At 48.1% G+C, this 27,196-nt stretch overlaps 1 protein-coding gene across 1 annotated transcript; it reads right to left on the bottom strand.

Moving 5' to 3' along the window:
• Positions 1–754: 754 nt before the first annotated feature.
• Positions 755–26,788, bottom strand: ren (renin). Its single transcript, XM_033042194.1, has 9 exons — positions 26,684–26,788; positions 22,583–22,721; positions 19,122–19,245; positions 16,819–16,937; positions 15,572–15,768; positions 14,832–14,954; positions 7,238–7,382; positions 2,395–2,493; positions 755–1,115 (listed from the first exon to the last, which is right to left on the bottom strand). The coding sequence occupies exons 1-9, from the start codon at positions 26,752–26,754 to the stop codon at positions 954–956; spliced, it is 1,179 nt and encodes a 392-aa protein (XP_032898085.1). The 5' UTR covers positions 26,755–26,788; the 3' UTR covers positions 755–953.
• Between the last annotated feature and the right edge of the window lie 408 nt (positions 26,789–27,196).

Below are 27,196 nucleotides of genomic sequence, written 5' to 3'. Positions count from 1 at the left end.
CCTGGCGGCGTGGGATACTTTGTAACTTAGTCTACGCCCTTTATGTGGCCCTTCTTTGCATACCCTGGCTAGTACGCAAAACTAATAATATCACCCTGAATTTTTTATTTTTTATTTTTATTTTTTTGTCCTTGACCCCTTCCCCCAAAAGTTACTATCTGCCTGAACCCTTCATGATTTTAACTTAAACTATAAAATTAAACTGTCCCTAGTGAGTGTAAGACTCGGTTGGGCCGAAGGGCCTGTTTCCATGCTGTATCTCTAAACTAAACCAAAGGCCCCGACCATCACCAAGGAGGAAGATGACTGAACTTTATTGCCTTCCATCACAGTGGGGAATGTTGATTCCACTGTGGCGGATGTTTATGTTAAATTTTATTTTATGTGCTGTATGCATCGTCGCTTTTCGCTTAGCATGGCTGTATGGTGACTAAAATTTCACTGGACCGTAATAGGCCAAGTGACAATAAACACAAACTTGAACTTGAACTAAAATTGTAAATTGTTCCTAGTGTGTGTAGGATAGTGTTTAGGATAGAGTGCGGGGATCGCTGGTCGGCACGGACTCGGAGGGCCGAAGGGCTCGTTTCCACACTGTATTTCTAAACTAAACTGAACTTGTGATTAAATACATTGAATGAATGAATGAATGAATAAGTTTATTGGCCAAGTATTCACATACAAGGAATTTGCCTTGGTGCTCCACCTGCAAGTGACAACATGGCATACAGTGACACATAAAACATTAATAATATAACAATATCGATTATTGTGAAGTGTAAGAACAGTGGAAGGAACTAAACCACTTTGTCTCATGCCTGCGTCCTTATTTGGATCATGCCGTTGTGTTGCCGGCTTCAGGCGTGAAAGCTGACCTGCCGCGGCACGAACCGTGTGAAAGTGAATGGCACCGTCACCGAGGTTTGCCGTGGGAGGCCTCGCCCCGTCCTGGTTTAAACCGCCTGGGCAAAGCCTATTCTGTGGTTCTTGTGGTCGAACTCGGTGTAGTATCGGCTGATGAAGCTGGCACCAAGGACCCACAGAGGCCCGGTGGGTGGAGCGATGTCAAGCCCCTCAAAGGCAACGGTGCACACCTCCTCCCCGTATTGAGACTCCTGCAAACAAGGACGAGCCGCCGTTAGTCCACTTGCGGCACAATCTTCCCAAACCTAGATCCTCCTCGCTGCGCGGCACGGTGGTGCAGCAGTAGAGTCGCTATGAGGCGACGGAGACCAGAAGATCATGTGATCGGAGCAGAATTAGGCCATTCGGCCCATCAAATCTACTCCGCCATTCAATCATGGCTGATCTATCTCTCCCTCCTAACCCCATTCTCCTGCGTTTCTCCCCGTAACCCCCGACACGCGAACTAATCACGAAACCAGGTTCAATCCTGACCATGGGCGCTGTCTGTACGGAGTTTGTACGTTCTCCCCGTGACCGCGTGGGTTCTCTCCGGGTGCTCCGGTTTCCTCCCACACTCCCAAGACGTACAGGTTTGCAGGTTAATTGGTTTCTGGGAATTGGAAGTTGACCCTAGTGTGTGGGATGGTGCTAGTGTACGGGGATCGCTGGTCGGCGTGGACTCAGTGGGCCGAAGGGTTGGTTTCCACACTGTATCTCGAATGTCTAAAGAAAGCGTTTCCGTCAGGCGGAAACAGGTCCTTAGGCCCACCGAGTCCACGCCGACCAGCGATCCCCGCACGCTAACACTACCCTGCACGCACTCGGGACAATTTACAATAATACTGAGCCAATCTACCCACAAATCTCAACTACCGCCTCTGGCTGTTCGTTGCAGGCCCCGTAGCAGAAGCGTTCACATCGCGGGGCTGGAAGCTGGAAGTATCCCGAGCTAATTCCGCCACCACCATCATCTATTGCGACAAGTGACGGCTCCCACTGATTGTCGCCGGAAGCTCGCGCCCTTTTCAGGACGGACGATGACAGCGAGGTCAACATTTGTAACATGGAAGATGGACTCGAAAATAGACAATAGACAATAGGTGCAGGAGTAGGTCATTTGGCCCTTCGAGCCAGCACCGCCATTCAATGTGATCATGGCTGATCATCCCCAATCAGTACCCCGTTCCTGCCTTCTCCCCATATCCCCTCACTCCGCTATTTTTAAGAACCCTATCTAGCTCATGAAAGCATCCAGAGAACCTGCCTCCACCGCCCTCTGAGGCAGAGAATTCCACAGACAGAAGAAGAAGTTTGTTGCATACACCCACCCCCCCTCTGAGAGAACGGTCAGGGTTCGGATGGGATCGTTTCCACGCTGTGTCTCTAAACACATGCCCTGCGTTGCAACAAGATGGCGCCGCAGGTTCCTGGCACAAACAACCGCATCCATCACCTCAACATCGCATCCACACATAATTGGGAACTCACCTTCATAATGTAGTCCTCCCCCTTCATCAGGTAATTCTTTCCTCCTAGGTTGAACGAGATGTGAGGCAAGGTATGGATTTGGTCGCAGTCAACGATAAACTGCACATGAAATGAAGAGTGGAACATCCAGGTTAGATATGCAACACCTTAACATGACCTTTCTTCCATTTCCATCTTCCTCCTGCTGTGCATCAATCCATTCTCGCTCTTCCCCCCGACTCTCCTTTCATTCGCCCCAAGTACCATCGATATCTCTCGTTCCCTTGACTCTCAGTCTAAAGAATGGCCGCGATCCGAAAACGTCACCTGTTCCCGTTTCTCCTGACCCGCTGAGTTACTCCAGCATTTTGTGTCTATCTTCGGTTTAAACCAGCGTCCGCAGCTCCTTCCAACACAATGTGCTTCCTCCCCTCTCCATCAATTAAGGAATAGGTATTTTTCAATTTCAAATGCTTCAACTTTAGACTTTACTTTAGACTTTAGAGAGAAACAACGCCGGAAACAGGCCATTCGGCCCACCGACTCCATGCCAACCAGCTGCCGCCCCATACACTAGCAGGGACAATTTACGATTTTTTACTGAAGCCGGCTAATCTACAAACCTGCAGATCTTTGGAGTGCGGGGGAAGAAAAAAAACTGAGCCCATGAAGAAAACCCACGCAGGTCACGAGGAGAACCTGCAAACTCCGTACAGGCAGCACCTGTGGTCAGGAACGAACCTGGGTCTATGGCGCTGTGAGGCAGCAACTCTACCGCTGCACCGGTTAGAGTGGGGAGATGGGAAGAGCTTAGATTTTAATAGGTAGACAAAAATGCTGGAGAAACTCTGCGGGTGAGGCAGCATCTATGGAGCGAAGGAAATAGGCGACGTTTCGGGTCGAAACCCTTCTTCAGTGGATTTTCATGGTCATTTTTTTATTTTATTCATTCAGTCTTCTATCTTTTATAGTTTCTGGGTATTTTTTCCCCTTCAGTCAGTAGAACCTCCAGCATTATCTCATTTTACTTCCCTTTTCCAACGTCCAGTTTTTTGTTTCAGTTTGACTTTTGCTAGCTTCTGTTTCCTGGAATGATTAGGACAGAGTTTTGATTGATTCATTGAGAGATACAGTGTGCAAACAGGCCCTTCGGCCCACCGGGTCCCTGCCCGCCCATCGATTACCTGGTCCGAATAGTTGACGTCAACCCACCTTCTCATCTACTGTCCACTCTGCACAGTAGGGGCAGTTTACAGACAACAACAACCTACAAACCCAAGATACACACAAAATGCTGAAGGAACTCAGCGGGCCAGGCAGCATCTCAATAGACAATTGACATTAGGTGCAGGAGTAGGCCATTCGGCCCTTTGAGCCAGCACCGCCATTCAATGTGATCATGGCTGATCATCCCCAATCAGTACCCCGTTCCTGCCTTCTCCCCATATCCCCCGACTCCATTATCTTTAAGAGCCCTATCTAGCTCTCTCTTGAAAGCATCCAGAGAACCTGCCTCCACCGCCCTCTGAGGCAGAGAATTCCACAGACTCACCACTCTCTGTGTGAAAAAGTGTTTCCTCGTCTCCGTTCTAAATGGCCTACCCCTTATTCTTAAACCGTGACCCCTGGTTCTGGACTCCCCCAACACCAGGAACATGTTTCCTGCCTCGATCGTGTCCAAACCCTTAATAATCATATATGTTTCGAGAAGATCCCCTCTCATCCTTCTAAATTCCAGAGTAGTTGTAGTTTTGTAGGTCTTTGGTTAGGCCCCATAATGGTCGCCCCATTACAAGAAAGATGTGGAGGCTTTGAAGAAGGTGCAGAAGAGGTTTAGCAAAATACTGCTTGGATCAGAAGGAACGAGCTATCAGAAGAGGTTGGACAAACTTGTTTTCTATGAAGCGCAGAGGTTGAGGAGGGTATATAAAATTATGAGAGGCATAACATAGAAAAAAGGTGCAGGAGGAGGCCATTCGGCCCTTCGAGCCAGCACCGCCATTCATTGTGATCATGGCAGATCGTCCCCTATCAATAACCCGTGTCTGCCTTCTCCCCATATCCCTTTACTCCACTAGGGTAGACAGTCAGAACCATTCCCCCCCCCCAAGGTAGAAATAGGTGCTCAGTGGCTCAATGGTAGAGTCGCTGCCTGCGTGTAGGATAGATGTAGAGTTATGCCCCTGTCCCACTTAGGAAACCTGAACAGAAACCTCTGTTACTTTGCGCCCCACCCAAGGTTTCCGTGCGGTTCCCGGAGGTCTTTGTCAGTCTCCCTACCTGCTTCCACTACCTGCAACCCTCCGGCAACCACCTGCAACCTCCGGGAACCGCACGGAAACCTTGGGTGGGGTGCAAAGTCTCCAGAGGTTTCCGTTCAGGTTGCCTAAGTGGGACAGGGGCATAAAAGGGTGACCGCTGAAGAGCAATTTGGGGATTGGCGACACTTGGACACCGCAAACTGAATGGACAAATAAATAAAGCAAATGGTGCTTGCTTGCCTGCCTGACTACAAGGAAATATGCTCATTGGTCTTGATCATGTGGGGAATATAGAACTGCATTGTCTGATGCACTCACATGTGGCAAATTTGGAATCCAGATGAAAGGAACTGCATTTCTGATTAATGAATAAAAATCTGTCACAGACACAGTTGCTGATCATGTGAGTTAAAATATCAATTATAGATGGCAGATGTGGTAAATGTTAACTTTTCTCGCATGTTTGTTAGCAAGAGGAAAAACAGCAACCTCGTTTTTATTTTGGTCATCGTGATTACTTTGCTTCTTGGTCGGCATCTTTTAAAGTTTCATTGATAATAAAGTATACGCAATGTGTAGGAAGGAACTGCAGATGCCGGTTTACTCTGAAGACAGACGCAAAATGCTGGAGTGGCTCAGCGGGGCAGGCAGCATCTCTGGAGGGAAGGAATGGGAGACGTTTCGGGTCGAGACCCTTCTTCAGACAGTCTGAGGCTCGACCAGAAACGTCTTCCTCCTCTCCGGAGATGCTGCCTGTCCCGCTGAGTTAGACAATAGACAATAGACAACAGGTGCAGGAGTAGGCCATTTGGCCCTCCGTGCCAGCACCGCCATTCAATGTGATCATGGCTGATCATCCCCAATCAGTACCCCGTTCCTGCCTTCTCCCCATATCCCCATACCACTATTTTTAAGAGCTCTATCTAGCTCTCTCTTGAAAGAATCCAGAGGCCCTCTGAGGCAGAGAATTCCACAGACTCACCACTCTCTGTGAGAAAAAATGTTTCCTTGTCTCCGTTCTAAATGGCTTACTCCTTATTCTTAAACTGTGGCCCCTGGTTCTGGACTCCCCCAACATCGGGAACATGTTTCCTGCCTCTAGCGTGTCCAAGCCCTTAACAATCTTATATGTTTCAATGAGATTCCCTCTCATCCTTCTAAACTCCAGAGTGTACAAACCCAGCCGCTCCATTCTCTCAGCATATGACAGTCACGCCATCCCGGGAATTAACCTTGTAAACCTACGCTGCACTCCCTCAATAGCACGAATGTCCTTCCTCAAATTCCTCAAGAATTCCTCAAACTCCAGCATTTTGTGTCTATCTACAATATATACTCCTCTTTTTTGTAAATAGCTATCTAACTCAAGCGTTATTGCTTTCACACCTTTAGTTTGGTTTAGTTTAGATTAAGTTAATTTAGTTTAAAGATACAACGTGGAAACAGGCCTTTCGTCCCACTGATCAAAGGTCCCCGCACACTTACGCTATCCTACACACACACACAGGATAATTCACAATTGTACCAAGACAATTAACCTACAAACATGGACATCCTTAGAGTGGTGGGAGGAAACCTGAGATCCTGGAGAAAACCCACGCAGATCACGGGGAGAACGCACACAAACTCCGTACAGACAGCGCCCGTAGTCAGGATCGAACCTGGGTCCCTGTTACTGTAAGGCAGCAACTCTATCGCTGAGCCACCGTGCCGCCCCTAGTCAACCTCTGCCGTGAGAGCTGAAACAAATATAACACTTACTAGTGCTGGCTCGAAGGGCCGAATGGCCTACTCCTGCACCTATTGTCTATTGTCTAGATACAGGGAACTGCAGATGCTGGTTTACAAAACAAGGCACAAAGTGCTGGAGTGGAGGGAGAAGTTTAATGGAGATGTGTGGGGCAGAGAGTGGCGGGGGGCTGGAACACATTGCCAGGGGTGGTGGTGGCACGGTAACTAAACTCAACCCGGTAAATCCAGGTGGCATCCTGGTGAATCACCCTGGTGTACCCTTTCCAACTTAATGACATCCGTCTTGTAGCTGGGGAAGCAGAAGTGGATGGGGAAACTGTCCAGGATGGGTTTAGAGGGATATGGGCCAAACACAGGCTGTGTGGGTCTAGTGTAGATGGGACTTGTTGGCCGGCGTGGGCAAGTTAGGTCGAAGGGCCTGTTTCCACACTGTATCACTCTACGACTCGATGAGCACTCATATGGTGTCCGCATACCCATGGTGTGGTCTAACAAACGACTTGTACTAGCTGGATCATGATGTCCCAATTTTTTATTCTGGGGTCAAGGAAAGAGCATTCACATCACGGCCCTGTTTCCACCAATCTTTCTACTACCACGCACAAGATGCATAAGAAGTGACAAGACAGACACCATTGTATGCAGATGCTGAGAAGTGTGTTTAGCTCTGGCTGAGCAACATCTAATCTTGTGTGTGGACTCGATAAGAAAAATATTTTTTTATACTCAATATCTTTCCCAATGAAGGCAAGCGCGCCAAATGCCTTCGACACCACACCAACCACTTGGATTGCCACTTTCATGCAGAGAACCATGCCGAACGAACTACCAGTGCCCGATGGAAGCCTTACCGGTCCCTCTGCCAGTGGCTTGGCCCCGATGGCATTGACTATGGTCAAGATATCTGCAGCCGGCCCATTGATGTAGGATGAACCTGTGTCTACAATGGCAGCACACCCATTAGTGCACAGAGTTAGTTCCCCATCGATGGAAATTCTGGAGGCAAGAAAGGAAAACAGAAATTAATGCAAGGCAGATTCCCTTCCACCAGCAATGATGAAATCAAAGTTAGGAATCTCGGTCTAAGTTAAGGGCATAAGGTCATCAGGGATAGGAGTAGAATTAGGCTATTCGGCCCATCATGGCTTGTACACTCTGGAGTTTAGAAGGATGAGAGGGTATCTCATTGAAACATGTAAGATTGTTAAGGGCTTGGACATGCTAGAGGCAGGAAACATGTTCCTGATGTTGGGGGAGTCCAGAACCAGGGGCCACAGTTTAAGAATAAGGAGTAAGCCATTTAGAACGGAGACGAGGAAACACTTTTTCTCACAGAGAGCGTTGAGTCTGTGGAATTCTCTGCCTCAGAGGGCGGTGGAGGCAGGTTCTCTGGATACTTTCAAGTGAGAGCTAGATAGGGCTCTTAAAAATAGCGGAGTCAGGGGATATGGGGAGAAGGCAGGAACGGGATACTGATTGTGGATGATCGGCCATGATATCATTGAATGGCAGTGCTGGCTCGAAGGGCCGAATGGCCTACTCCTGCACCTATTGTCCATTGTTATCAAGACTACTCCGCCATTCAATCATGGCTGATTTATCTCTCCCTGCTAACCACATTCTACTGCCTTCTCCCCATAACCTCTGACTCCCGATTCGGGAACTCCAAGCCGCAGAGTGTGTTCCTCCATCTCGACGTCGGAGTTCCGATCATCCCGGCGAGAGGGCTTGTACATCGGGCCGTCCGTAACGGCGACTGCGGAGGGTTCAATGGCCCTGACCACGGGTGGACAAAGAGGAAGATGACTGGACTTCAATGCCTTCCATTACAGTGTGGGAACGTTGATTCCGCTGTGGTGAATGTTCATGTCAAACTCTATTGTGTATTGTATTCTTATTATTCGTATGGGTGCATGGTAACTCAAATCTCACTGTGTACCTATTGGTGCACGTGGCAATAAACGTGAACTTGAACTTGAACTTGAGTAGGAAGCTAGGACCCAAGGGCATAGATGAAACTGGAGCACCCGGAGAAAACCCACGCAGTCACAGGGAGAACGTACAAACTCTGTACAGACTGCACCCATGGTCAGGTTCGAACCCGGGCCTCTGGCTATACGAGGCAGCAACTCTACCGCTGTTCCACCCCACTATACACGATTGCAGTCAATCCATCCAGGACAAAGGGAATAACATTTAGTGCAAGAACAAGCTCAAAGACCAATCAAAGATTGTCCAAAGGTCTTCAATCTACATATAGATTGGGCCAACCAAATCAGTAACATCTAGGACTCAACAGAGGAAGACAAAGGGGTTAATTAAGAGGTAGGGGGGGGGGGGGGGGGGGGGAAGCATGAAAGAAAGCTTGCGGGGAATATAAAAACTGACTGTCAAAGTTTCTTTAGGTATGTAAAAAGGAAAAGATTAGTGAAGACGAATGTAGGTCCCTTACAGTCAGAGACAGGTGGATTTATAATGGGAAACAAGGGAATGACAGAACAGTTAAACGAGTACTTTGCTTCTGTCTTCACCGAGGAAGACACAAACAATCTCCCGGAAATACTAGGGGACCGAGGATCTAGTGGGAGGGAGGAACTGAAGGGAATCCACACTAGTCAGGAAATGGTGTTAGGCAAATTGTTGGGACTGAAGGCAGATAAATCCCCAGGGCCTGAATGTTCTCACAACTCTGGATCAGTTCCTGTGGGCTGGAGGGTAGCCAATGTAACTCCACTTTTTAAGGAAGGAGGGAGAGAGAAAACGGGGAATTATAGACCAGTTAATCTTACATGGGTAGTGGGGAAGATGCTGGAATTGATTATGAAAGATGTTATAGCAGTGCATTTATAGCAAGCAGTGACGGGATCGGTCAAAGTCAGCATGGATTTATGAAGGGGAAATCATTCTTGACTAATCTTTTGGAATTTTTTGAGGATGTAACAAGTAGAATGGATAAGGGAGAGCCAGTGGATGTGGTGTATATGGACTTTCAAAAAGCCTTTAACTAGATCCCACACAAGAGATTAGTGTGCAAAATAAGAGCACAGGATATTTGGGGTAGGGTATTGACTTGGATAGAGAACTGGCTGGCAGACAGGAAGCAAAGAGTAGGTAATAATGGGTCCATTTCAGAATGGCAGGCAGTGACTAGTGGGGTGCCGCAAGGCTCGGTGCCGGGACCCCAGTTGTTTACAATATACAGTATATTAACGATTTAGACGAGAGAATTAAATGTAACATCTCTAAGTTTGCGGATGACACAAAGCTGGGTGGCAGTGTGAGCTGCGATGAGGATGCCATGAGGCTGCAGGGTGACTTGGACAGGTTGGGTGAGTGGGCAGATGCATGGCAGATACAGTATAATGTGGATAAATGTGAGGTTATCCACTTTGGTGGCAAGAACAGGACGGCAGATTATTATCGGAATGGTGTCAGATAGGAGAAGAGGAGGTGCATCGAGACCTGGGTGTGCTTGTACATCAGTCACTGAAACTAAGCATGCAGGTACAGCAGGCAGTGAAGTAAGCTAATGGCATGTTGACCTTCATTGCGAGAGGATTTGAGTTTAGGAGCAAGGAGGTCCTACTGCAGTTGTACAGTGCCCTAGTGAGACCACACCTGGGGTATTGTGTGCAATTTTGGTCTCCTAATTTGAGGAAGGACATTCTTGCTATTGAGGGAGTGCAGCATAGGTTCACCAGGTTAATTCCTGGGATGGCAGGTCTGACATATGAAGAAAGAATGGGTCGACTGGGCTTGCATTCACTGGAATTTAGAAGGATGAGAGGGCATCTTATAGAAACATATAAAATTCTTAGAGGTTTGGACAGGGTAGATGCAGGAAAAATGTTTCCAATGTTGGGAGAGTCCAGAACCAGGGGTCACAGTTTAAAAATAAGGGGTGGGCCATTTAGGAAAAACCTTTTCACCCAGAGAGTTGTGAATCTGTGGAATTCACTGCCACAGAAGGCAGTGGATGCCAATTCACTGGATGTTTTCAAGGGAAAGTTAGATCTAGCTCTTTGGGCTAAAGGAATCAAGGGATATGGGGGAAAAGCCAGAATGGGGTACTGATTTTGGATGATCATATTGAATGGTGGTGCTGGCTCGAAGGGCCGAATGGACTACTCCTGCACCTATTTTTTATGTTTTTATGTTTCAATGGGGTAGATGGTAGGTCAGGTCCGCTCTCTAGTTTGTGATAGGAAGGTTCAGCTGCCTGATAACATCCGGGAAGAAACTGTCCCCGAATCTGGAGGTGTGCGTTTTGACAATTCTGTACCTCTTGCCTGATGGGAGAGGAGAGAAGAGGGAGTGAGGGAGGTGAGATTCGTCCTCGATTATGTTGGTGGCCTTGCCGAGACCTACAGTGATAGGAAAGATTTAGAGGGATTTGGGCCAAACACAGGCAAATGGGAGGTAGACAGAAAATGCTGGAGAAACTCAGCGGGACAGGCAGCATCTCTGGAGAGAAGGAATGGGTGACGTTTCGGGTCGAGACCCTTCTTCAAACAGGCAAATGGTACGAGGTTTGATGGGGCATCTTGATGCACATGAGAGGAAGGACATGTTTTCATGTTGTATGAATCGATTCACATTCAATGTACTACAGTACCCTATCATATATTGTACAGCCACCTAGTTAGTCATTGACTGGACCAGCAATGATTGAGCGGTCCAAGATCAAGTTTCACAATATCGCTTGATGGAGACAGTCATACAGCACAGCAACAGGCCCTTTGGCCCATCTCTTCCATGCTAAGATATCCTGCTACCTTCAGGTAGAAGGTACATGAGCCTGAAGACTGCAACGTCCAGGTTCAGGAATAGCTACTTCCCCACATCCATCAGGCTATTAAACTCAACTGAAACAAAACTCTGAACATTAATAGACCATTATCTGTTTAGTTGCACTTTTTCTGTTTATTTATTCATGTGTGTATATATTTATATAATGGTATATGGACACACTGATCTGTTCTGTAGTCAATGCCTACTATATTCTGTTGTGCTGAAGCAAAGCAAGAATTTCATTGTCCTATCTGGGACACATGACGATAAACTCTGTTGAATCTTGAATTTAAGATGGCCCCATCTAAGCTAGATACATTCCCTTGCTCTTGACTCGTTACCCCACAAGATTTAGGGCAGCACAGTGGCGCAGCGGTAGAGTTGCTGCCTCACAGCGCCAAAGACCCGGGTTCGATCCCGACTACGTGCGCTGTCTGTGCGGAGTTTGCACGTTCTCCCCGTGACCTGCGTGGGTTTTCTCCGAGATCTTCGGTTTCCTCCCACACTCCAAAGACGTACAGGTTTGTAGGTTAATTGACTTGCTATGTGTAAATCATCCCTAGAGAGTGTAGGGTAGTGTTAATGTGTGGGGATCTATCGGGTCGGTGCGGACTCGGTGGGCCGAAGGGCCTGTTTCCGCGGTGTATCTCTAAACTAAACTAAAAGGACATCTCATGCATGCAATAGATATGTTGATTGGTGCAGCAAAGGTTCAACACGACTCTAACATAAGACATAACCTTTCACCCAGAGAGTTGTGAATCTGTGGAATTCTCCGCCACAGAAGGCAGTGGAGGCCAATTCACTGGATGTTTTCAAGAGAGAGTTGGATTTAACTCTTAGGGCTAACGGAATGAAGAGATATGCGGAGAAAGCAGGAACAGGGTACTAATTTTGGATGATCAGCCATGATTATATTGAATGGCGGTGCTGGCTCGAAGGTACTCCTGCACCTATTTTCTATGTTTCTAAAGGTTTTGGCAGAGGATCTCCAACCTTTGTCCCACACCGACACCATCCCTCATAGGCATCAACGATAGACACAAAGTGCTGGAGTAACTCAGCGGATCAGGCAGCATCTCTGGAGGACATGGACAGGCGACAGGTGACAATATGGGCCGGGACTCTTCTTCTGACCTCTTCAGATTGCGGCTTGGACTCCAAAACAAACCGCTTGTTTAACTGACGACAAGAAGGATCATTGAAGCAAGCTCATCTTCACACTTTCCAATGTTTTTTCCTCATGAATAGTAAAATTGCTTAAATAAATTACCAGCGGACCCTGAGAACAGCAGCCAATTGTCCACTGGAAGTTATCATCAATTCAATGGATTGCATTGGTGGCAACGTCAAGGGTTTTACTAGATTATGTAGATATATAAATGCAAATTATTTGAGACTTTGATTGTTTGGTGCTGGAGGAACAAGATACAAAGGCCACGCCTCATTGGTGTTCGAAGTAAGAGGTGATTTATTTGTGGAGTTCCACTGTCTGTACGCTCGTTATCACCGGTCCCACAGCCAACAATGGACCATTGTGGGCTCCACATTTTGTCGATCGTCGTCGCTTTTTGCCATATCTTCCATCCATTTGACCCAAGCACAGAATACGTCTCTCGTTCTCCTTTCCCCTGACCCTCAGTCTGACCTTGGGTCCCCGACCCGAAACGTCGCCGATTCCTGTTCTCCAGGGAGGCTAGGCTGCCCAACCCAGCCCGAGTTACTCCCGGCTTTTTGCGGGCTGTCTTCGGTTTAAACCAGTGTCTGCAGTTCCTACCTACACGGACGATTTATTACAACCAGTGCCCACCAGTTAATGATTACTGTCAGAGGGTGGTGAATCTGTGGAACTCATCGCCACAGACGGCTGTGGAGGCCAAGTCAATGAATATTTTTAAGGCAGAGATAGATAGATTCTTGATTAGTACGGCGTCAGAGGTTATGGGGAGAAGGCAGGAGAATGGGGTTAGGAGGGAGAGATAGATCAGCCATGATTGAATGGCAGAGTAGACTTGATGGGCCGAATGGCCTATTTCTACTCCTATCACTAATGACCTTATGACCTAATTTGAATTGGCTATATTTAAGAGGGTTAGATGTGGCCCTTGTGGCTAAAGGGATCAGGGGTTATGGAGAGAAGGCAGGTACAGGATACTGAGTTGGATGATCAGCCACGATCATATTGAATGGCGGTGCAGGCTCGAAGGGCCGAATGGCCTACTCCTGCACCTATTTTCTATGTTTCTATGTTTCTATGAATCAGTAGAAAAACATCAAGGTCACTGATTATGTACATCAGGCAAAACAAATGAGGCACATTTGAGGGTGGTGAATCTGTGGAACTCATTGCCACAGACGGCTGTGGAGGCCAAGTCAATGAATATGTTTAAGGTGGAGATTGACAGATTCTTGATTAGTGCGGGCATCAGGGGTTATGGGGAGAAGGTAGGAGAATGGGATTGAGAGGGAAAGATAGATCAGCCATGATTGAATGGCAGAGTAGACTTGATGGGCCGAATGGCCTAATTCTATGAAGCTAGAACCAAAACCTATGAAGACCAACCCCGTGTGACCTTACCATTTTGTTATTCCTGTTCTGGATAAGTACAGTATGTTTATAATTATTAAAATAAACATAAAGCCTTCTGAAGCACACGATCGATGTCAATTAACCGATACGGTTGGTTGAATAGAACAGTTAAACATAAACCATCTTTCCTTTGAGAGAACTGATCTTTCGATTGGTAAACAAAGCCTGGCTGCGGGCAGTAGAGTTGCTGCCTCACAGTGCCAGAGACCCAGGTTCAATCCTGACTACGGGTGCTGTCCATGCAGAGTTTGCACGTTCTCCCCGTGACCTGCGTGGGTTTTCTCCGGGTGCTCCGGTTTCCTCCCACACTCCAACGACGTGAAGGTTTGCAGGTTAATTGGCCGGGTGTGATTGTAAATTTTCCCTAGTGCGTGTAGTTGAGGTCGTTGAGGCCAGTTCATTGGCTATATTTAAGAGGGAGTTAGATGTGGCCCTTGTGGCTAAAGGGATCAGGGGGTATGGAGAGAAGGCAGGTACAGGATACTGAGTTGGATGATCAGCCATGATCATATTGAATGGCAGTGCAGGCTTGAAGAGCCGAATGGCCTACTCCTGCACCTATTTTCTATGTTTCTATGTTTCTATGTAGGATAGCGTTAGTGTGCGGGGACCGCTGGTCGGTGCGGACTCGGTGGGCCCAAGGGCCTGTTTCCGCGCCATATCTCTGAACTAAACTAAACTTAATTGGCTTCGGTAAAGATTGTAAATTGACCCCAGGGCTTAGGACTAGAGTTAGCTGGCGGGGATCGCTTGTCCGTGGGCCGAAGGGCCTGTTTCCGCACCACATCCCTGAACTAAACTAAACTGAAGAAGGGTCTGGACCCGAAACGTCACCCATTCCTTCTCTCCATAGATGCTGCCTGTCCCGCTGAGTTACTCCAGCATTTTGTGTCTAATTTATACTAAAGGTGTGAGTGCAGTCACTCAAAGATAGGCTTGAGTTAGATATGCATTTACAGAAAAGATGAGTGTATCTTAACTAAACCAATGAATGAATGAATGAATGAATGAACAAACTCTGGAATGATTAGGGAATCTCTACAGAACAACAGAACCACGCTCACCCCTTCATGCCGATTTGCCAGAAGCCTTTCTTGACCAGTTTCTGGTAGTGGAATTCTCCGGTGTAGTAAGACGGGTCGGTGCCGCCTAGGATGAGTTCACCACCCGGTGTCTGGTGCGAATCCCTACGGGAATCAAGAACACAAGGTTAAGGCCTCAGAATTAAAGGATGTTCCTTTAGGAAGGAGACGAGGTGGAATTTCTTTGGTGGTGAACCTCCACCTGTGGAATTCATTGCCACTTGTTGAGGCCAAGTCAATGGACATTTTTCCAGGCAGAGATAGATAGATTCTTGATTGGTTAAGACGTTTAATAAAGAACTGCTGATGCTGGAAGGTGAACCAAAATGCTGGAGAATCTCAGTGGGTGAGGCAGCATCTATGGAGCGAAGGAATAGGTGACGTTCCAGGTCGAGACCCTTCTTCAGAATGATGTGGAGGTGGGGGAATTCATCAGTCAGAAGAAGGGTCTCTGAAGAAGGGTCTCGACCCGAAACGTCACCTTTGCCCCATAGATGCTGCCTCACCCGCTGAGATTCTCGATTGGTACTTGGCAAGAATGTGCCAGTCTCTGCCGTCTGTGGCAAAGAGTTCCACAGATTCACCACCCTCTGACTAAATAAATTCCTCTTCATCTAAGCTAAGGCCATGTAACTCCGGTCCCAGACTCTCCCACCAGTGGAAACATCCTCTCCAGATCCGCCCGATCCAGGGTTTTCACTGTTCCGTATCTTATGACTTACCTGTTGTAGTAGACTGAGAAGACATCTTCACTGAGGACATGTTGGTCCAGGATCTGTTCAAACACGGGTTTGATGTTGTCGATAGAAATGCTCTGGAACCCCATCCCGAGCACCCCATCGAACTTGGCGAAGATGAACGGGTTGGTAGGTAACGAGGTGGCTTCAGCAAAGACCTGGATAACCGGAAGATCGGCCACCTGCCGAACAAGAAGCCATGTGTTCATTAGTGTCGGTGTAGAAACGGCACCCAGTGGTGGTTTGGAGAAGTTCGAACCCTCGTCATCGGTTGGCTCGATCACGTGACCGCGGGGGTTTGTTTTGCGCGCTTTCCAGCCAGTCGTCAGCGATCCTCCCAGCAACCACCTCCAGTTGAAATTACAGTTGGAACATTTTGGAGGACCAAGAAACCAAGAAACAGGAGCTATTCTAGTGTTAGATAGCCAGGCACGCGTGCACTGAGTTTAATCACCGTTTGTTTGCCAATAACAATTATTTAACTCGACCTGCCCATCTCGTTAAATAGGAAGGAACTGCAAGTGCTGGTTTAAACCGAAGGATCGACACAAAAATCTGGAGTAATTCAACGGGACGGGCAGCATCTCCGGAGAGAAGGAATTGGTGATGTTTCGGGTCGAGACCCTTCCTCAGACGTTCATAAGTGATAGGAGCAGAATTAGGACATTCCAATTAGACGTAATCTACTCGCCCATTCAATCACGGCTGATCTATCTCTCCCTCCTAACCCCATTCTCCTGCCTTCTCCCCATAACCCCAGACACCTGTACTAATCAACAATCTATCATTCTCTGCCTTAAAAACTTAGATATAGAAGAACAAGGGGTGATCTTGCTGAAACTATTGGCGGCACGGTGGCGCAGCGGTAGAGTTGCTGCCTCACAGCGCCGGAGACCCAGGTTCGATCCTGACTACGGGTGCTGTCTTTACGGAGTTTGCACGTTCTCCCCGTGACGTGCGTGGGTTTTCTCCCACATCATCAGTTTCCTCCCACACTCCAAAGACGTGCAGGTTTGTAAGTTAATTGGCTCGTTAAATTGGTTAAGAATTAAATTGTCCCAAGTGCGTTTAGGATAGTGTTAGTGCGCGGGGATCGCTGGTCGGCGCAGACTCGGATCGTCGAAGGGCCGCGCTGTATCTCTAAACTAAACAAAACAATCTTAAATAAAAGGCATCTATAAGCTTTTTCCTTTACACTGAAAGATGTGTATGATCGGCTGCTTGCTTCTCACCATCACTATATCTTGACTGAGAACGCCCCTCACACTGCCAGCTCCGTAATGAATAGCAAATCCTTTTCCATTGGCTTCATAGGTTGTTGAAATGGAGGAGTCATATCTGTCATGGGATTCTACAGAAACAAAAATAACACAAAGTGCTTTCAAGTAAAAAAAGGACAGAAAGTGCTGGAGTAACGTTGGCACGGTGGCGCAGCGGTAGAGTTGCTGCCTTACAGCGCCAGATACTCTGGTTCGATCCCGAGTACGGGTGCTGTCTGTACGGAGTTTGTACGTCCCCACCCCCCCCCCCCCTTGACCTGCGTGGGTTTTGTCCGGGATCTCCGGTTTCCTCCCACACTCCACAGACGTACAGGTTTGTCAGCTAATTGGCTTCGGTGAAATTACAAATTGTCCCTGGTGTGTGCGGGATAGTGTTAGGGTGCGGGGATTGTTGGTCGGCATGGATTCGATGGGCTGAAGGGCCTGTTTTCGTGCTGTGTCTCTAACCTAAACCAAACTAAACTCAGCAGGTCAAGCAGCATATCTGGAGAACATGGAAGGGCGACATTTCGGGTCGGGGGCCCTTCTTTAGTGGAGGTTATGATATCATGTGTACCAAGGTGCAGTGAAAAGCTTGTGTTTGTGTGCTATTGAGTCAGTGAAAAGACTGCACATACAATCAAGCCATCCACAGTACACAGGTAACTGATCACGGGCACAGCATTCAGTGCACGATACAACACTGAAGTCCGATTGAGGATAGTTCAAAGGGCATTGACGAGGTAGATGGGAGGTCAGGACTGTACTCCAGCTGGGTGGAACGGTGGCGCAGCGGTAGAGTTGCTGCCTTACAGCGCCAGTGACCCGGGTTCGATCCCGACTACGGGTGCTGTCTGTACGGAGTTTGCATGTTCTCCCTGTGACCTGCGTTGGGTTTTCTCCAAGATCTTCGGTTTCCTCCCACACTCCAAAGACATACAGGTTTGTAGGTCAATTGGCTTTGGTAAATTGACCCTAGTGTGAAGGATAAAACTAGTGTACGGGTGATCGCTGGTCGGCATGGGTGGACCGATGGCCCCGTTTCCACGCTGTATCTCTAAACTAAACTAATACTTCTGCACAGAAGAAGCAAGGAAACTTGGAAACATTTGTGGTCGATCTAATCCTACGACTGGTGGGTAGCGCCATCCATTGGCTGAATGGTGCTGAACCGAACAAAACAATTGGATTGAGACACAGAGTGCTGGAGTAACTCAGCGAGTCAGGCAGCATCCCCGGAGAACATGGATGGGCGACATTTCAAGTCAGTAAGGGTCACCTAGCCATCTTCTCACACTGATATACACTGGAATTTAGAAAGGATTTGAGTATAGGATTCATAGCAAAAGGATTTGAGTATAGGAGCAGGGAGGTTCTACTGCAGTTGTACAGGGTCTTGGTGAGACCACACCTGGAGTATTGCGTACAGTTTTGGTCTCCTAATCTGAGGAAAGACATTCTTGCCATAGAGGGAGTACAGAGAAGGTTCACCAGACTGATTCCTGGGATGTCAGGACTTTCATATGAAGAAAGACTGGATAGACTCGGCTTGTACTCGCTAGAATTTAGAAGATTGAGGGGGGATCTTATAGAAATGTACAAAATTCTTAAGGGGTTGGACAGGCTAGATGCAGGAAGATTATTCCCGATGTTGGGGAAGTCCAGAACAAGGGGTCACAGTTTAAGGATAAAGGGGAAATCTTTTAGGACCGAGATGAGGAAAATTTTTTCACACAGAGAGTGGTGAATCTGTGGTATTCTCTCCCGCAGAAGGTAGTTGAGGCCAGTTAATTGGCTATATTTAAGAGGGAGTTAGATGTGGCCCTTGTGGCTAAAGGGATCAGGGGGTATGGAGAAAAGGCAGGTACAGGATACTGAGTTGGATGATCAGCCATGATCATATTGAATGGCGGTGCAGGCTCGAAGGGCCGAATGGCCTACTCCTGCACCTATTTTCTATGTTTCTATGATTCTATGATAGGGGGTCTTATTGAAACATACAAGATTATTAAGGGTTTGGACACGCCAGACTCATCTCTCCAGACTTGCTGTGAAAACGGGATGACTCTGGTGACTTGCATAGAAACATAGAAAATAAGTGCAGGAGTAGGCCATTCTGCCACTTCGAGCCTGCACCGCCATTCAATGTGATCATGGCTGATCATCCAAAATTAGTACCCTGTTCCTGCTTTCTCACCATATCCCTCGATTCCGTTGGGACCTTCCCATTGAACCACAGTGATGGCCAACATCACTGCCCTTAACGTTGCACTTACCACAGACGGCATAGCTGGATGAGCATCTGGCAGAGGGTATCCAGAGATTGGCAGATCCCGTGTCAAAGATTACTTTGAAGGTCTGTGGTGGGGTCCCAATGCTGATCTCCCCAAAGTATTGGGTCTGAAAGGCAAGAGACACAAGAACAGACTAAGCCTTGCATTTATATACAGCATCCAGCAGGATGCATCACTGCTTGGTCTGGGAACAGCTCAGGCCAAGACCACAAGAAATCGCAGCCCAGACCGTCACACAAAACGACCTCCATTCCATTGACTCCATCCACATCTCACGCTGCCTCGGCAAGGCCAGCAGCACAATCAAGGATGACTCGCACCCAGGCCACTCCCTCTTCTCCCCTCTCCCATCAGGCAATAGTTACAGAAGTGTGAAAACGCACACCTCCAGATTCAGGGGCAGTTTCCTCCCTGCTGTTATCAGACAACGAACCATCCCACCACAACCAGAGAGCGGTCCTGAACTACTTTTTTTAGTTTAGTTTAGAGATACAGGCCCTTCGGCCCACCGGGTCCGCGCCGACCAGCAATCCGTGCACACCAACACTATCCAACACCCACTAGGGACAATTTTTACATTTACCAAGCCAATTAACCTACAAACCAGTACGTCTTTGGAGTGTGGGAGGAAATCGAAGATCTCGGAGAAAACCCACGCAGGTCATGGGGAGACCGTACAAAATCCGTACAGATAACACCCGTAGTCGGGATCGAACCCGGCGCTGCATACGCTGTGAGGCAGCAACTCTACCGCTGCGCCACCGTGACTATCTACCTTATTGGTGACCCTCAGACTATTCTCGATCGGACTTTGCTGGCTTTACATTGGACTAAACGTTATTCCCTTATCGTGTATCTGTACACTGTGGACGGCTCGATTGTAATCACGTATTGTCTTTCCGCTGGTTGGATAGCACGCAACAAAATCTTTTCACTGTACCTCGGTACACGAGACAATAAACCAAACAGAAACTAAATATCACAGCCAATGAGAAACATTGGCAAAGTAGGAATCAATTTACAAGCAACATTTTATCGTTGGTCAGGCCACATTTGGAGCACTGTGTGTAGTTCTGATCGCCCTCACGACAGGAAGAGAGTCATACAGCGTGGAAACAGGCCCTTCGGCCCAACTTGCCCATGCCGACCAACAGCGGAGGTGCAGAACCTGGCGGACTGGTGCACACGTAACAACTTGTCACTAAACACCTCCAAGACCAAGGAGCTGATTATTGACTTCAGGAGGTCCCATAATGGAGAATACGCCCCAATCTCCATTTACGGGGAAAGTGTGGAGAGAGTTTCCAGCTTTAAGTTTCTGGGCACTCACATTTCAGAAGACCTCACATGGTCCACCAACACCGCTGCGCTGGTCAAGAAGGCACAGCAACGACTGTTCTTCCTGAGGACGTTAAACAAGACTGGTCTGCCCCAACAGCTGCTGACAACCTTCTACCGCTGCACCACAGAGAGCATATTAACGTATGGCATCTCTGTGTGGTATCCCAGCTACACGGAGGCGGAGAGGAGAGCTCTTCAGCGCGTCGTCCACAGAGCGCAGAGGATTATTGGGACAGCCTTGGAGGGCATCTACCACACACGGTGCCTCAGGAAGGCCGTCAGCATCTGCATCCATAAAGACTCCTCACACCCTTGTAACGGACTGTTCGAACTACTTCCCTCCGGCAGACGTTACAAGGCCTTCTACGCCCGAACCTCCAGACTCAGAAACAGCTTCATTCCCAGGGCTATAGCGGCTCTGAACCGGCCCTGTTGAGTGCCCCCCACCCCCCCCTGGACTGTCTCCCTCAGATGGTCACATCGCACGGTTTATTTATTTATTTTTTTGACATCGGTTGGAAGCTGCATACCAAATCTCGTTGCACTGATATGCAATGACAATAAATATTATTATTATTATTATTATTATTATATCCCATCTACACTAGCCCCGCCTACCTGTTTTTGGTCCATGTCCCTCCAAACCTGTCCCGGACACTTCTTCTCCAGCTCTGGTATCCCAGCTAAAAGATGGATGTCATTAAGTTGGGAAGGGTGCAGTATAGATTCACCAGGACACTACCTGGACTCACCATGTTTAGTTTAGATACTAATTGAGGGACGACAGATGGCACAATGGGCTAAGTGTTCGGCTGGCGACCGGAAAGGTAGCCGGTTCGAATCCCGCTTGGAGTGCATACTGTCGTTGTGTCCTTGGGCAAGACACTTCACCCACCTTTGCCTGTGTGTGAATGTGTGTGAGTGATTGGTGGTGGTCGGAGGGGCCGTAGGCGCAGATTGGCAGCCACGCTTCCGTCAGTCTGCCCCAGGGCAGCTGTGGCTACAGAAGTAGCTTACCACCACCGAGTGTGACTGAGGAGTGAATGAATAATGCGATGTAAAGCGCCTTGAGTATTAGAAAGGCGCTATATAAATCCCATCCATTATTATTACTTTGACATTGGGCATTGGGTTTACTTGGCTGAGCGCTGATCTTGGCATTAGAGCACAAACACTTTGTGTTTTAACATTAGATCCATTTGCGATGAACTCTTCACCATCGAGGAAGACAATCCAAGGTGTTTACTCGCCGCAACCATCTTTAGTTTAGAGATAAAACGTGGACAAACGCACCCGTTGCCATGCTGTGAGAACGGAGAGGATGAGAAGGAGTTTCTTCCCAGAGGCCATTAGGACTGTAACCTCCTATCTCTCCAGGGACTAACTTTACTGAAACCATGTTACTGTTGTGTGATGTCTTTTTAAAATTGCTGTTTTTCTTTTTTTTCTCTTCCTTTTTCTTCCCACCCACAAATCTGTGACATGTGAATATGTGATTCTGTTCCATTCTGTTAGTAGTTTGGGTTTTTTTTTTGCACAATTCGCAAGCATTGCCACTTTTCATTTCACTGCGCATCTCGTATGTGTATGTGACGAATAAACTTGACTTGACTTGAAACAGGCCCTTCGGCCCACTGAGTCCGTGCTGCCCAGCGATCCCCGCACACCAACGCTATCCCACACACACACACACACACACAGTAGGGACAATTAACAATTATACTAAGCCATTTAACCTACAAACACCCCAGTTCAGTTTAGTTTATCGCCATGTGTACTGAGGTACAGTGAAAAGCTTTTGTTGCGTACCCGTATCCGTACGTCTTTGGAGTGTGGGAGGAAGCCGGAGCTCCCGGAGAAAACCCACGCAGGTCACGGGGGAGAACGTACAAACTCCGTACAGACAGCACCCGTGGTCAGGATCGAACCCGGGTCTCTGGCGTTGTAAGGCAGCGACTCTACCGCTGCGCCACCGTGACAACCGCCTCATCTCATGGGCACTGGGGGATGGGCATCGACGGTCAGCCTTGCCAGTAACACCCATGTTCACCGATGAAGAGGAAGATGCCCGCTGGGGCAGGGTTTAAGGCGGCTATACTTACGTCCAGGTAGTTGGTCAGCATTGTCGGAGATGTGCCGTTGTGTATATTCATCTTGTTAGACTCCCCAAAGACAGCGGTCGGATTCAGTCCCATCTGGTGCAGGGTTTGGCGAATGGATGGCATTTTATGGAGATGAAGCCTGATAACAAAAACAAGATAGCAAAATCTACGAATGAATAACGAGGGGCAAGCGGTGGCCAAGAGAGAGCGTTAAGCCGAAGACAGACTCAAAATGCTGGAGTGACTCAGCGGGACGGACAGTATCTATGGAGAGAAGGAATGGGTGACGTTTAGGGTCGAGACCCTCCTTCAAACTGAGAGTTGCAACAGACAATAGGTGCAGGAGTAGGCCATTCGGCTTTTCGAGCCAGCACCGCCATTCAATGTGATCATGGCTGATCATCCACATTCAGCACCCCGTATTCTCATAACACCTGCAACATCAGTCTGAAGAAGGGTTTCGGCCCGAAACGTTGCCCATTTCCTTCGCTCCATAGATGCTGCTGCACCCACTGAGTTACTAAAGCACTTTTGTCTACCTTCGATTTTCCAGCATTTGCAGTTCCTTTTTAGACAAGTACATGGATAGGACAGGTTTGCAGGTATGTGGGCCAAAGGCAGGCAGGTGGGACTAGAGAAGTTGGGACATGTTGGCCAGTGTGGGCGAGTTGGTCCGAAGGGCCTGTTTCCACGCTGTATCACTCTATGACTGTGATAGGGTGGCTGGGGGGTGGGATTATAGCACAGTGAAACTTGGCAGCCATGCAATAAAGTGCACGTTGGATGGACTCGTGTTACGAGCGCTCTGGTGGCTGAGAAAGTGGGATGTGACCAAGTAGTCATCCAGATGGTGAAGTGAGTGACATAGACCCGGTCAGAAATAGCACTCACTCCTCCCAGTAACAGAGTGGCATCCAGAAATAGCCAGCATCGGGGAAAACCACTTCAAATTCTCCCACGCACCCGAAGGGGTGAAAGTAGCTCTTACGCTCTGATGATTCCTCTCAGCCACAGATTGGTGGGAGTGGGGAACTGAGTGATCCTGGCAGGCTGTTTAAGAAGGAACTGCAGATGCTGGAAAATCAAAGGTAGACAAAAATGCTGGAGAATCTCAGCGGGCGCAGCAGCATCTATGGAGCGAAGGAAATAGGCAACGTTTCGGGCAGAAACCCTTCTTCAGACATCCTGGCAGACCTTGGACCCAAGAGATACAGCACGGAAACAGGCCCTTTGGCCCACCGAGTCCGTGCCGACCACAGATCACCCCGTACACTAGCACTAGAATGGAACGGCTGGGCTTGTACACTCTGGAATTTAGGAGGATGAGAGGGTATCTTATTGAAACATATAAGTGTTTGGATACGCTAGAGGCAGTAAAGCATGTTCCCGATGTTGTGGGAGTCCAGAACCAGGGGCCACAGTTTAAGAATAAGGGGTAAGCAATTTAGAACGGAGACGAGGAAACACTTTTCCACCCAGAGAGTTGTGAATCTGTGGAATTCTCTGCCGCAGAAGGCAGTGGAGGCCGATTCTCTGGATACTTTCAAGAGATAGTCAGATAGAGCTCTTAAAGTTAGCGGAGTCAGGGGATATGGGGAGAAGGCAGGAACGGGGTACTGATTGGGGATGATCAGCCATGATCACAGTGAATGGCGGTACTGGCCCGAAGGGCTGAATGGCCTATTCCTGCACCCATTGTCTACTGTCTTACCACACCAGGGTCAATGTATAATTTTACCAAAGTTTAGTTTAGTTTAGAGATACAACGCTGAAACAGGCCGTTCGGCCCATCGGGTCTGTGCCGACCGAATATTAACACTATCCTACACACACTAGGGACAACTTTTTTATTACCATTACAAAGCCAATTTACCTACACAATTTACCTACTTACCTGTACATCTTTGGAGTGTGGGAGGAAACCAAAGGTTTCGGTGAAAACCCACGCAGGTCACGGGGAGAACGTACAAACTACGTACAGACAGCACCCGCAGTCAGGATCGAACCCGGGTCTCCGGTGCTGCAAGCGCTAGCAAGGCAGGAGCTCTACCGCTGCACCACTGTGGCCTCCTACTGTCAATTGACCGACAAACCTGTTAACTTCTCATAAGTTCGGAAGTGGTAGGAGCGGAATTAGGCCATTCGGCCCATCAAGTCTACGCCGCCATTCAATCATGGCTGGTCTATCTCTCCCTCCTAACCCCATTCTCTTTCTGTACCTCTAAAGTGAGTTGGTACAATTAGACTAAACTCATTGTGACAATGAAATATATTTCTCATCTACACTTCATGCCGTCTCAGCCAACATAATCTAGGACCAAATTCACCCGGGTCATTCCCTCTTCTCTCATCGAGCAACAGATAACAAGGCTTGAAAGCAGGACCCACCAGATTCAGGAACAGCTTCATCCCCACTCTTATCAGATTACAGAACAGTCCTCTCATAAGCTACAGTGCAGACCCGATCTTCCAACCTACCTCATTGTGGGCCTTGCGCTTTAAAAAAAAAAATCTGCACTTTATCTGCAACTGGAACACTATCACGCTGACACTTCACTCTGCACTCTGGTAATGTTCTCTTTTATCTACTCGTACTTGTTTATGTTTTATTATACTCACGTATAGTATGATTTGGCTGCAAAGCTTAGTTTAGTTTAGAGATACAACGCAGAAACAGGCCCTTCGGCCCACCGAGTCCGCGCCGACCTGCGATCCCCGCACCTTAACACTATCCGACACGCACCAGGGACAAGTTTCTACATTTATACCAAGCCAATTAACCTACAAACCTGCACGTCTTTGGAGTGTGGGAGGAAACCGGAGCACCCGGAGGAAACCCACGTGGTCGCGGGGGGGGGGGGAACGTGCAAACTCCACATGGACAGCGCCCGAGGTCAGGATCGAACCCGGCGCTGTGAGGCAGCAGCTCTACCCGCTGCACCACTGCGTTGCTTTATGTTAAGTACATTCATAATAATTAGAAGAATACCTAAATAATTAATTTAGTTGAATTTAAGTTTGTCACATGTACCATGATATCCGGCCAGTGAAGAGACTATACGTGCTTACAGTCAAGCCTTCCACAGTGTAGAGATACAGGATAAAGGGAATAGTGTTGAGGGTGATACATTTATCAATGACTCCATCGCTATCTATACCTATATAAAGTTCAATGAAGTTGGATTAAAGATATGTGGGAATTAACCGCAGATGTTAGTTTATACCGAAGATAGACACAAAATGCTGATTTAATCTGTCATCGGCCCCCTGTTCTGCACTTCTCGATCTCTCCGTCTGAAGAAAGGTCCCGACACAAAACGTCACCTATTCCTTTTCTCCAGAGATGCTGACTGAGCCGCTGAGTTACTCCAGCATTTTATGTCTGTCTCCGATTGTTGGTATAATAGTAATCGCTGTCTATATTTGTCTCACTTCATGTCACCAACCAGTTAGCATTCCCAAGTGTGTAGGCTTCAGTAGCTCAGCGGGTCAGGCAGCATCTCTGACGGTGTGGGTCGAGACTCTTCTCCCGGTCTGAAGAAAGGTCTCGATCTGAAACCTCGCCTTTCCTCTTTCTCTCCGGAGATGCTGCCTGAGCCGCTGAGTTACTCCAGCACTTTGCTTCTTATCTTCGGAGTAAACCTGCATCTGCAGTTCCTTCCCTACAGGAACAGGTGACGTTTCGGGTCGAGACCCTTCTTCGGACTACTATAGACATTAGACAATAGGTGCAGGAGTAGGCCATTCGGCCCTTCGAGCCAGCACCGCCATTCAATGTGATCATGGCTGATCATCCCCAATCAGTACCCCGTTCCTGCCTTCTCCCCATATCCCCTGACTCCGCTATCTTTAAGAGCCCTATCTAGCTCTCTCTTGAAAGCATCCAGATAACCTGCCTCCACTGCCCTCTGAGGTAGAGAATTCAACAGACTGAAGAACCACTGGTCTGAGGAAGGGTCTCGAGCCGAAACATCACCTATTCCTCTTCTCAGGAGATGCTGCCTGTCCCGCTGAGTTACTCCGGCATTTTGTGCCTGTCTTTGGTGTAAACCAGCATCTGCAGTTCCTTCCCACACAGTGGGCTTCTGTGCAGCCTCCTACCTTTTCAATGTGATCGTTGGTGAGATGCAGATGCCACAGAGTAGCATCAGCCACTTCATGACTAGGTTCATGTTGCAGGCTTCTCTCTCCTTGTTCCCTCACGTTAGAAACTGTCCTCAGGGTGAAGTATGTTGCTCCACTGATTTTTATATGGTCCCTTGCCAACGCTCGCTACTTCACGATCCATCTTGCCATTGGCTCCCTCTCATCCCTGCCGATCATTGTCCTGCCCCTTCAAGCTCTTCTGCAAATGGACTACAGGGGACGGATGCGTAGTGTGGTTTAGTTGAGAAATACAACAGGGAAACAGGCCCTTCGGCCCACCAGGTCCGTACCGACCAACGACACCCCCGCACACCAACACTGTCCCACGCACACTCGGGACAATGTTACATTCACCAGATGCTGGCTTTCGCCAAAGATAGACACAAAATGCTGGAGTAACTCAGCAGACCAGGCAACATCTCTGGAGAAACGGAATAGATGATTCTATTCCGAAGGGTCGAGACCCTT

This window comes from Amblyraja radiata, chromosome 24 (genome assembly GCF_010909765.2).
Source record: "Amblyraja radiata isolate CabotCenter1 chromosome 24, sAmbRad1.1.pri, whole genome shotgun sequence".
In the NCBI taxonomy this organism is placed as follows: domain Eukaryota; kingdom Metazoa; phylum Chordata; class Chondrichthyes; order Rajiformes; family Rajidae; genus Amblyraja; species Amblyraja radiata.
This window is presented reverse-complemented; position numbering and strand designations above follow the sequence as displayed.

Bases quoted from the DNA above. Each gene is read 5' to 3' on its own strand.
- ren (XM_033042194.1), bottom strand. From the start codon at position 26,754: ATGAACCTAGTCATGAAGTGGCTGATGCTACTCTGTGGCATCTGCATC. The intron at 15,769-16,818 runs GTGAGAAGCAAG...CTTGTTCGGCAG, and splicing joins TCAGTCAAGATATAGTGATG to GTGGCCGATCTTCCGGTTAT. The intron at 7,383-14,831 runs GTGAGCGTGGTT...TCTTGCCTCCAG, and splicing joins TGGCAAATCGGCATGAAGGG to AATTTCCATCGATGGGGAAC.